Here is a 12,635-nt window from a genome sequence, read left to right as displayed (position 1 = left end):
GAATTAGTTTAGATAGTTTTAAGTGAACTCTGACCTCTTCGAAGGTCAAAGGTCAGTATTGTGCGTCACTTACTCGTGCAGAGTAAGCTAGCGGGAGCAGCGGAGATGGGGAGCTGAATGCGGTTTCTAACCCAAAAAACATGGCAGAAAAAAGAAAGAAAGCTCATCATTTTCACAGTGAATTGGAGGAAGAGTTCTTTGTTACTACTGTGAAAGAAAACTGCGTGTGTCTCATTTGCGGGGCGACGACAAAGCAGCACAATGTGGAGAGACACTTCACTACGGATCACAGAGCTAGCATGCTAACTGCCATGCTAACTAGCATGCTAACTAGCATGCTAACTGCCCACCGGGAAGCTACGGGCAGAAACAGCCCGTGAGCTGAAGGCAGCTTTGGGTAAGCAGCAGTCTGTTTTCACCAGGCCGGAGGAAAAATCCCAACAAGCAGCCGAAGCCTCGTTTAGAGCTCCACATTTTCAAACAGATACCGGATGTTGTCAGGGGCAACATGGCGGTGTCATGGCAACGTTAAATAAAAATATTGATTTTTAGTTGTGTCCAATTCAAAAGTGTCTTCATGAAATGTAAACAGATATAATTTTGTTAAAAATGCAGCAGATTTGTTCATTAGTTTAAAATGTGATGAGATTTATTTAAAATGATCAAAGTTGATTTTTCGTAAACATTACTTAATTGCTAACTTTTACAAACATAGTTGATGATGTGTTTAAAGGCTCTTTGTCAGTGGGCAGTGAAAATGGAACATTTGTTCTATGAAATGTTGTAGAAGTGATCATCTGAAAATGTAAACAATTGCTGAGATTAATAGAAATTAAATGTGTAATATTGATTTTATCTGTTTCACACCTTAAGTCATTGTTGATAATTATTGTGAGAAATCACTAACGTGATCAGTGTCTTCACATAGATGAGTATCATTAATCATTAATAATAATATATAACTAAAGGCAAACTGAACTCATTTGTTATTTCAGAGTGTGTGACAAACTGGTAGCCCTTCGTATGACTCAGTACCATGAAGTAGCTCTCAGTTTCAAAAAGGTTGGTGACCCCTGTTCTATATGAATACCATTCTTTAAAAAATACTGTCAATGAGGGTTGTTACTGACTTTAGTGAGCAAACACTGTACTAAATGAGTCTGTTTACCAGAGCTATTCCTCACACGCCATGCATGGCTGCTCCTGTTTGTTTCTCCCTCGCCTTAGACAACACAAACCTTTTCCAAATTAATCTCAAGCCTCACATGCTGAGCTCACTTGATTTTTTGCTGCAGCGGTGGCAGAAAATAACCACACGTTCCTCTCCTCTAAGTCCCTACCTGCTTTTACTTTGAAAAGAGAAATGACTAAGACAACCAGCAGGAATAAACAAGGACACAGAGGAGGAGGAGGAGACTGGAAGAGATGTAGGTTCATTGAAGGGAATGCAGCTCTAACTCTGTTGCAAACATTCAGTCACAGTCGCCTTATAAAGGAAATTCAGACAAATGACAGACAAACAGAGCAGATGTTGCATGACTGTGCAGGCTTGAAAAAAGGATAATATCAAAAAGAATGCTGGGAGGGAATCAAACATACAGAGTGGATATGTAGGCAGTCATGCACGTTGGACACCTGAAAATAGGAAACATCTGGAGACCAAGGAGAGCTGCTGAAGGATAAAACATGCGTGACTGTTGCTTTGTTTATCTTTGCTACCAGCAAAGTCTTGTATCAGGACCGTATGTAATCCTGCCATGTAATGCCTGCTGGTACAGTAAAGTGATGCCATGTGGTGAAACGCAGCAGTCAGTGTCAGTGTGTCAGTGGCTGCACTGTTTGTTAGTTTCAGGTACTTTGTATTTCACAGTTACAGCATAAAACCACATTGTAATATTTGTACGAGAGCCAAACATGTTGCAGTTTGATGCCACTAAGGTCGATAAATGCTCAGCTGATAGCTATAATAAATCATGCTTTATTATAGAAGCTTACTTTTGACACACAGAACTGCTTTTGAATAAATATTTGCCTTTTTCCCACTGGCCCTGGTACAGATCCTAATCACAGACGAAGGTCTAACTAATAACATCAATATAACCTGAACATGATCAGCTGCGACTTCTAGGAGATGTGCACTTCATGCCACCAAAACATTTTGTGAATTTGTTGCTCAATATAATATAATCCAGCCTTGGGGACAGAGTATCAGGTTTAAAACAAGCACGGATTCACACTTGAAGAATTAGTCATCTCTTTTCTGTCAGCCTGTGGACAACATGAGTCACTAATGCTGATGAGTTGAGTGTCGACCCTGGAGAAACAATATATTTTCCTCACAGCTTACAACATGTTTACTGCCCTGCGTTCTGGTGTGTTAGTGGAAATGTCACTCTCTGGTGAGCAGTGCTTTGATGTTTCTGTTTTTTTCTGGTTATCTGAAGGACAGAGTGATGATTAATGGATTGTACAATGAATGTCATGACAGTCAAATACATACCCCAACATGGTTGTTGTTCTGTTCAAAGAGTGTGAATCAGACTGATGCCATCTTCCTGTTAACTAATGAGCAGCTGCAGCATGACCCATTTTGGAATATTATTTCAGTTTCCCATTAAAAAAAAAAAAAAAAAGTGTGACAGAATATTTTCACAAACGATGCAGTGCAGTGTAAAACAATATATCTACAACGTTGTGATCCCCTTCTAACAATCAAAGCAGCATTTGTAACTTCAGTGAATATTTGTAACACATCGCTGTTTGCAGTCACTCAATTAGAGACTGAGATTGACGGTAAAAGTGGAAAATGTGATCAGTTCTGTCCAATTAGACCTTAGCGCAGCACTAAATGACTGTTTTAGGCCAATTGGGAGCAGAAGAACAAGTTAACAGAACACTTTCTAAAGTTTTTAGGATGAACGTGTTCACAAACATTTTCCTATTTGCAGATCTGACACTGACAGAAGTGTCTCTGTTCTCCTGATGAGTTCAAGCCTCTCCTCTTAGCTCTGCTTTGGTCTCCACCGACTCCTGAGTGAAATACCGAGCTCTTTAGCAGCATTACGTTCACCAACTAGTTGCTAGCTTTGCCTTTCTGCCGCTTGATGCTGGGCAGGTTGTGTCCAGTGAGTATATAAGGATTTTTAACTGAAAATGAGGTTGATAAGAGCAGTTAAAACAAAACATTAAATCTGAGGGCTGTAAAACCAAAATAAGGAGCTGAAAGATGCCAAAACGATTTGCAAACCTAATAAATATGTGGGTTTGACACACAAGTAGTCATGTGATTCATTTTCAATACAAAACGACTGATTGGCTCAGCTTTAACAAGTCTCTAAACAGGTGATGAAGTAGTCACAGCTGCACATCAGACAGTTGAAACAACATCTCGTGTTTTCCTGCTGCTGCTATACATCTTTAATTGGAAGGAGGCCTGTTAATCAGCTGACAAGGAAGCAGTGTGGCTAACGCCTCTGGGTTAGTGCTGTGCTTCTGTAGCATCTCAGCTCTCTGAGAAAGTCAGCTGACGGTCATGCACCACGGCTGACACCAACTATGAATATGAAAGGCAGTATTAATACGGAAGCTTAATGTGGTGGTGAATGGATAATGCAAAAACCAGCGGGGTAAAGGAAGCTTATATTTTCTGAAAGAAAATTGAATTGGAGAGGAGCAAATAGGAGAAATGGAACATTTCCGAACTATTTTATAACTAGGCCGGTTGATTCAACACTTTTCTTACTTTTCTTTTAAAACTACAGGACAGAGATATTCTGCAGGTACAGCTGACATACGTCTCTTTTTTTACTCTTCCATTATTCACTCTTGACACTTGGCATAGATTCAAGTGTCAAGAATGTGATCTTGTCTCATTTTTGGACAATTTTCTTCTATTATATTGATGATGTCTGCACTCACCGTTCTAACTGCCATAAGCAGAAAAGTTTAAAGTCAAACACAAGATGTCACACAAGAAGTTAACAGCAGTTGTTGAAAGCTTGTGTTTGTTTCTACCACTGCAACAAGCTGCCACCGCTGCTCATCCTCTTCATCAACATGCCCAAATAAGCAGTCTAATTACTTGCATAACCCCATTCACACTTTGCTCTCTCTGTTTCTGAGCACGGCTCCTCTGTGGCCAACAAAGACAATGATATGCTGGGTATGGCCACAGCAGGCCCTGGATTAATTACGCAGAGGTAGGAGTCATCACTTCACAACTTCTAATTAATAGTAGATAAAAGGAGTGCGGAGGAGAAAGGGGAGGAGGACGGCAGGACAGGATTTGGCATTAAACTGGCAGGATTTCCATTACAAGGAAGAGTGAGCAAGAAGAATGGAGCGCCACAGCTCTAATTTAGTTAGTGCTATTGTTTTGAGGATTCATTCTGAGAAACACAAGAACTAAGAATACCAAGCTGAGGTAACAAGTTGTCACATGTATTAAATAATGTATGGTTTCCATCAAGCATCCCTGTACAAGAAACACTCTGGGGAGTTTGTAAGAAATATCCAGCTCTGAACTAAGAGTGAATCTTTACCACAATACTGGTTCAATTGGAAGAACTGGAAGAGGTCTGATTCGCTTTTCTGCAGTCGCCCCTCTATCCTTGGTAATCTCCACCACTTTGGATGACAGGGAGAGCAGAGACGAGCAGCTGACAGAGACGAGACTGGAGGTTTTTCTTCTTCAAAGTGCTCCGGCTGATTTGCAGCTCCCCCAGTCCACTGGGCACTAGCGGGACTTCAGGAGCAGGTGTGTGATGATCTATGCATCCTCCTCAATTATAAATGAAACGTTATGCAACAGAAGCTGCTCCTACTGTACGGGTGATGGTACAAAAAAAGCTTAAAATACATTTGTTCAGAGAAGCCTTGCTTGCACAAATTGGACAGAAGATGAAACTAGAAATGTTCAGCTTAGTGTTTTTAACACAGTTTCTGGTTAAGGACTGCAGAATTTCCTACGATTTGGGTGCCGATACACTGGAAACCTTTCTGACATGGCAACAGTCCAACCTTACGCAGCTGTAACAACTCTCTCCAAAAAAAAAATAAAGGGGTCTAATTAATCATTAAGCATGTTGAAACAAATTAAACATGCTCTCCTGTTAAATCCCTTCTATGCAAACATGCGTAGTCCTTCACTGAACGGGTGAGTGGTGGGTAACACTCCACAGTTACTGACAACAAATAGCCACAAGTGGAAAAGGACTGTGAACAATCCCACTCAGATAACATGTCAAATGTTTGCATGAGCACTATGTGGATTTTGTACGTACCCAAAACTCATAAATATATGTCCCTCTGTCATATAAGCCATCTACATAAAATATTAAATATATCATGATGATCAAGTCCTCTGGGTGTATGTTTTTTTTTAGCATCCTCTATGTTATGCATCTCACTAAAACATTTTAAAAATGTATGCACAAGGAAAGAAGAGCACTGTAGAGATGAAGCTCCGCATGGTAATGAATTGTTTACCTAAATATTGGTCAACACTAGTCTTCGTTTCTTTTATCTCTTTCTGCTCCGACTCTCTGTGGCTGACAGAGTGTGAGTAGTAGAGATTTTGTGATTGCTCTGTGTGAGCAGCCGTTTTTGGCTTGAATAAGGGCTGCAGATGTGGAGGAAAGTTGATCGTGTCTGCAGGGGGTTTTGCTTCCACTGTGTTCCACATCACACAGAACAAAACAGTTTTTCTACCCATTGAGTGAATTTAAAAATAATGGTAAGGCTGCTCCCCAGTCTGGGACTTTCAGTCGGCTTTTTTGTGGATACTCATCATTTCCCAGAGAGTCTTTCCCATCATGCTCAAGCTGGTCACTGTTGTCGCTGTTGATTAAACCTAAAATTGGCTGAACAGTAGCTCTTCTATGCTGGAAAAAGTGGGAGCTGAACCCTTTGCTTTGGATCCAACATCAAAAAGTGATGCTTCACTGATTAATAGTTGAACTCTATAAGCAAGCTGGATTCATCCGTGAGGAGCTGAACAAGCGAGGAGGTGTAACTACATAACTACCCCCGTCTTCCGTCCTTCTGGTCGTCAGTCACAGTCGGTCCATACCTTGCCCATCCCTTCCAGCTGTCCCGTTACTGCCAGTGGTGAATGTGCACATGGGTACATGGGCTCTTTCCAACCTGCTCCACTGTTGCGTCTCACCAAGCCCAAACCCTGAGCTCAAAATAGAATCAAACCTCATTTCATGCATCATAAAGGTCCAAATTTGCACCAGAGGGGACATTACATTTGTGATAGATAGTGCGAGTAAATTAGGAAAAGAACAAAGTCTGTTTGTCTGACAAATGCTTCACTTCTCAGAGGAACTCAACAAACCCAAAGGGACAATTTCACAGGAGAGACTTTGAGAAAACCATTTCTTTCTACGAGGCTCTGAGGCAAAACAACCTTTTCAGGCTGAACTTATTCATGGATTTAACTCTGGACGTGCACGGAAAACCTACCAAAGCAAATTAACCTTCTCCAACTTCCAGAAATATATTCTTTAACCAGCTTATACCTTATAAACTTCTACCTCATTTTTGGATACAAGGATCAAAACATGTGCCTGTCAAAGACAAATGGAAAGAAATGAAACAATCAAAAGAAAGAAAGAAAGAAAGAAAAGCAGTTTCAGGTTGTTCCTTATATCCAATGGCCACCTTCCTTTTCATATCACTGCTGCATGTCTGTGACAAACACCTACACGAGTCTTTAAAACGTTCATGATATACATACAGCACATTCTATTTAATGAACGCTAAAGACCAAGCGATCAAAAAACATTAACCAGTAAAATAAGTGAAGGGAAAATAAAGTAAATGCCCTAAAACATTTAATCCAAGATGATTTTCGGTGGTATCTCTTTAGTTTTGGTCTCTGTAGGCGAGGGGGAAAGTGATGACAGTCTCCATTTGATAAGAGGGTTTTTCATTTCAATTTCTTCCATATGTGGGAAAAAAAAAAAGTTCCCTTTAACCTCCAGCAGTGATATCAAGTTTAATTTCTGTTTCTGGCAAAATTCTAATCAGTCTGCGAAGAGGACATTCAGCGATGTTTTATTAATCACGACTTGGGTTGGTTTTATAAGATGGTATTTTGTTCGAATTCAGCAGAAGACAGAGCCCATGGTGGACGATAGCACCACTGCTCTGCTGGCTTTTATGTCAAAGCTGATGTGTGAATGTCTCAGGCTCTACGTTTTTAAATCAGCTACGTCTTTGATTGAACCACTATAGAAATGTTTCATCCACAGAGAGAAAACAATGGATGGAGGCTAAATCTTAAAGACAAAAAGAGCAAAAAGAGTTTTTATGATGTTGGAGCTAAATATACTCTCAGCAGTAACCTTCTCCAGTGACCACTGACCTTTTCTTTGATTCAAACATCAATCTCTCCATCTACGCCCATTATCAGAGTAGAACGAGTGTGTTTCTCTCTCAGGTAGGGTAGAGGTGTGCCGATTTGGTGATCTTGACTGAGAAGAGCATTGATTACTGGCGTTGCAGCCGCATTTATCACTCAGTGGATAGACAGAGAGGGGATAAACGCAATCAGAATCAAACCACAGGACCTCTCTCTCCCTTCTTGGACTGGTAACGTTAATGTGAACGGGGCTTTGGACAGTGCAGCAGTGTGCTTTTGCTTATGTGCATGATGACACCTCCACTTTTCATAGTTAGACTATTGGGTGAAAAGCTGATGTTAGCTATACTTCATAAACACACTAACTACTATATCTTGCATGCAAACTAACTATCCTCTTTTCTAACCTGATCACACACACATATACACGCTGTAAATATGGCCACACTCACACACAGAGAGGAAATTCAAAGCTCACACACTCTTGTTTCTGACCTGAAGCTCGTGCAGGCAGAACATCTGCACACACACTCTCACTATAGTTCTTTAGTTAAGTTGTTCTTTTCCATAAATGCTTTTTAATATGCATGTTGGTCTTTTTGTCGCCTAAGAGCGAAGGCTGCCGGAGCCCTTCAACCTTTCAAAGGTGGCCCCCCGGAGTTAAATTCTGCTATTCATTGTAAAAACTCACTCTTAATGAGTTTGCTGCAATATTTCAATGTCATTCACTTGTATCTGACACATTAAAAGCAAAAGGTTTTGCTTATTCTGCGTTGGGTCGACGAACATCACTCAAGTGATGCTTCTCACAGGCAGGTTTACGTTCTGTTACACACGGTCAGAGGGCTGTTGCAGCATCCTGCATGTTTGTGAGGCCCTTCAATCTGATATTATACAGATGATTGATTAAGTCAAACAGAAAACCAGAAACACACAGTCACCTTTCATCCTCGGCTTGAATCACGCCTTACTAGCAGCTCCACTCCCCCTCTCGCTCTGCTTACTCCCGTGTGAAAGAGCATATGTGCCAGTTTGCAGTCTATTGAAAGATACTCAGCCTCCCACCTCAGTGGGATCAGCAGCATCCAGCATCAGCCCACCACTCTTCAGCCATTAGCCAAAGCTTTCTCCTGCAGTCACCAGTGGGTCCAGAGTAGTAAGGTCATGTGTGCTACAGCTGAATCCACCAAGGTGCTGCAGGAGGGACTGTGTGGACTTAAACATGGCATATTTAAATTTTACTTCAGGTTTGTTGGAAACAAAGGCAAGCTGAACAAACCCAACATTTCCCGAAAGGCAAACTGCGACATCGGTTATTTGACAGGTGGCATTTCCTCTGATGGCCGTGAAAAAAAAAAAGTGATGAAACAATGCAACTCATCATGAAATATTTTGATCCCAATGTGACAGCCAGAAAATACTATTTTAGGGGACAGGCGGCACCATGTAACTACTCTTCAGGTGAGCTATCTTTTCACAAAATGAACATCGTGCTTTGAAATTAAACCCACCGTCCATCTCATTTAACATGAGGCGCCTGTGTGCTTTTGGGAAAATGGACACTTGTGCCATTACTCTCATTTAGTTTAACCGCTCTAACAAGCAATACGTGACATTATGACTGTTCCACGGCAGCTATTATAGTCAAGGCAATTACATGGAAATTAACTGTTACATAGAAGATAATGGGTTGAATCAGTTTAAACAGAATTCCTAGGAAAGTGTGTAAATGATTTCAGTCTGGGGTTTCAGCAAATTAAACAGTATTATTGTTAATACATCAACAAATATCAGCAATATTTGTTATTTCTCCAACTAACCGAATGCTTGAAGTGAAAAGCTTTTCAACATACAGCTCTTTTATTAACACTTCAGTGTATAATAAAAGACTTATGCCTATCAAGGGGCATGCAATAGTGTATTTAACTACATCGGCCCTAGCGGCCAGAGAGATGTATATTTAATCAAGTTTAAATAAATATGCGTCTCTGCTCTTGTACATATTTCACCACATCCCTCCGATCCACACAGGCTTTGGTGGAACATTCACTACCCCTTCTCTTGTCACAGCACCAGTGCTTAAAGAGGAAATTAAGACAAATTCAGGTCTGAGCAGCATCTGTTCTGTGAATCTGCAGTGTCCACATGTCAGGTATAGGCCTATGAATGTTGAAGCAGCCTTGCAGCTGTTTAATATTGCAGTTTCTCATATGAAATTTACAAACTTTGCCACCAGCTAAAGGCCATCAGCCAGCAAAGTCCTACTAAATGTGCTCACATCAGAGCAGCAATAACAAACCAATGAACAGAAGACTGACAGTTGTTAAGACTGTGGTTTGTCCCGACACCACCAGAGCAGCTAGTGGAGCTCCGAGATGAAACCGCAGACCAAGTGAAGCAAGACTGTAGTCCATCATCCAGCCGTTAGACTGCACTAATCAGAGTCACTAATCAAAACCAGTGTTACAAAACATAAGAGCCTTAAACCTGCATCCTCTCTAATGTCCAGCAGGGACGACTCCACTGGCTCCAAGCAGAATGAGCCGACTTCTCTCCTGATTTATCAGCTCAGTGAACATTTTCCTGATGAGTTTAACACAGCAGGATGTTCATTTAGTAAATTATGGTCCCATTTAGAGGGAAATAGACCAGGAAGAAGTGCATGTTTTCAGACTACCTTTATGACTAACCAATCAGAGGCTTGGAAGAAACATTCACGTGTCATTTCTGGCTCCAAAATCAAGATGCCAACAGTCGTTAAACTAAGATGGTGGTTTTGAAAATGCTGAACTCCAGGCTTCAAAATTGCTTTTTACAGTCTTTGATCAAAAATCACCTCTTCTGAACTGATTGTGATCAATATTGTCTGTTCTATGTATTATTCTTATTGTTGCTGCTGTTAGCTCGATCGCAGGCTTTTAATACTGTGCACACAAAAAAAACTGGAGCCCAAAGTTCTGCAGCGATGGAGAAAAAAGGAAATGAGAAAAATAAAAGCTGCGTTGACAACTTTATACTTCAAAGAATCAACTGCTCTGAGCAACGTTCCCAACGTCTGACTCCGAGCTCATTGAGCTCCAGTGAAGCAAACATTTACTGTCTGCTGCAACCAACAGCAACACTGATGCTTTAAGCAACTGATTTCCAGAGCGAGGGATGCTGCAGATCTCACAGTGAAGATAATGACTGACACTACACTGCTGTTTTCTTGCTGTTCTTGTGCAACAAACACACGTCATGGACCACAAACCATTTTGCTTCAACCACAAATTCAGTTTAAGGATGAAAGGATGAGAGGATGGATGGAAAGACATCGTGTACCAGGAGTGAGGAGGGACAAATCTGATGAACAGATGAATAGACATCATACATGCAGTCAGTGAACCTGTCAAACCATGGCAGCTACAGCACCTCCAAAACCTGAAAAGCAGGGTGTTGTGTGGTGACATGGACTAAGAGAGTGTGAGGGCCAACAGACCTCTGCTACAGGCCCCTCTATGTATGGCTGCATGTTGTACACAAGTTAAAAGCTCCATTTACGCAGACTCACTAGTGTAGCTGGCACTCCAGGGCTGATATCCATAATAGCCGGTGATCCGCAGTATTCGCTCCTCTATGGACGCGCTGTTGATGTCCTCCACTGAGCGGGAAGACTTGAGGTCCTCCTTGATGGCTTCGTCCACCACCAGGTACTTGAGCTGTCTGAGCTGAGGGCTGATGTCCGAAAGCCGTCTGGGGCTCACGTCGGGCGACTTGCGCATCCCGCTGGGAAGAGAGGACAAGGGGTGGCGGCGTTACAAGACAAAGTGAGACCGGTTTGCAGAAGAGGAAAGAAGCCTGGACACCGTGTGTGTGTGTGTGTGTGTGTGTGTGTATGTGTGTGTGTGTGTGACTTGTGAGTTCTCCTTGGCGAGACCAGCAGCAGTGTGTGCGCTCCACAGTGATGTTAAGGGCCCCTGCAGCGCGTCTCTGGCACAGTGCAGGAATCCTCATCCTCCACTGGCCCCTGCGTCAACAACAGCACTGTGACACTGAGTGAAAGTGACTGGTCCTGCAACTGTTGTATACTACGCTCTGTGCAGCTCCTACTATAGGCTTATAGGAATAAGTAATGAATCGATCGTGAGTGATTTGTTGAGACGGAGAAGGAGCTCTTGTGACAGCTCCGGGCTTCAAAGGCACTGAGGCACAAAACACTGCGCGCAGCCTAATAGACGGTAACCTATCAAACATCATTTTATCATGCAGGGGAGATAAAGAGTTTGTGTCCAGTAGGTGAGTGAAAACAGAAAAAGAACCCCTGAATATTGCACCAATAAAGCTCTGCAGCTGCAGACCAATGGAGCCCAACTGTGACCTGACAGCCCCTAAAATAATCCTGGTCTGGTTGGCTGATCCGTGTTTATAGGATCAATATCTGACTCCAAACTAGGCCCCGACAGCCCTCTGTCAAACCTAAAGAACCCAGATGCACAGAGAATAAAAGCTTTACTACATTTTTTACAACTCCAGCTCAACAAAGTCAGTTTATTTTACCAATGCACCTGTGAAATCAAGCGCGCAACAGGTGCCCCCCCCCCTCCTCAGTCCTTCGGCTGCAACGCATCTGTAAAAGTTCAAATATCTTACATTGGCATCAGAGTGGTAGGAGGTCCAAGGTAGCACATGCAGTCCCGGTGGGGCCGTGCGACCCGGTCCCACACCGTGCCCTCTCCATCACCGTACATCCTCAAGGCCACACAGCAGGGCGCACACTGGGGAGGCTAAATCCTCATCCAAGCCGACGAGGAGAAAAGCACCGCCGCCCTGCTCCTTCTCACCCCCTCACAAACATATTCCTGACCACCACAGCTCGCTCTGTTCCAACATTAAAAAAAAAAGGATGCGCTCGGCTGTGGATGCTGCTGGGTGCTGGAGGCACTGCAACAGCGCCACCTACCGGATCCACTGCAATCATCTGGAAATGTAAAACACGGAGGATGAAGAGGACCAGCTGTAGTTCTCTGAGCCTGATGTATCTGAGCCATCACTGCACCAGAGGACCTTATCCATTATGTAATGACGTACAAATGTCAGACTTCAGATATAATATTGATGTATATTAATACTGCTGCCGTTCTTTGGGCCCTCGAGGACTGAGCACACCTCCACCTCTACTGACTCAGCTCTCTCCTTCACATCTGAGCTCAAGTGTTTGACAGTGTGTTGACCCGTGGCTTGAGAGGCCACAGTGAAGCACACGGCGATCGGCTGCAGCCGTACTTTG

General features: G+C 42.5%; 1 protein-coding gene across 1 annotated transcript in view; it reads right to left on the bottom strand.

Moving 5' to 3' along the window:
- Positions 1–12,096, bottom strand: part of slc35f3b (solute carrier family 35 member F3b) — a 44,325-nt gene extending 32,229 nt beyond the window's left edge. The window contains exons 1-2 of the mRNA XM_070841316.1: positions 11,999–12,096; positions 10,920–11,134 (exon numbers count right to left, since the gene is read on the bottom strand). Coding sequence (XP_070697417.1) covers positions 10,920–11,134; positions 11,999–12,096 — 313 coding nt within the window. The remainder of the gene's footprint in view (positions 1–10,919; positions 11,135–11,998) is intronic.
- Between the last annotated feature and the right edge of the window lie 539 nt (positions 12,097–12,635).

Source organism: Pempheris klunzingeri, chromosome 12, assembly GCF_042242105.1.
Source record: "Pempheris klunzingeri isolate RE-2024b chromosome 12, fPemKlu1.hap1, whole genome shotgun sequence".
NCBI lineage: Eukaryota > Metazoa > Chordata > Actinopteri > Acropomatiformes > Pempheridae > Pempheris > Pempheris klunzingeri.
Note: the sequence above shows the minus strand (reverse complement) of the source record. Positions and strands in the feature narration are given on the sequence as shown.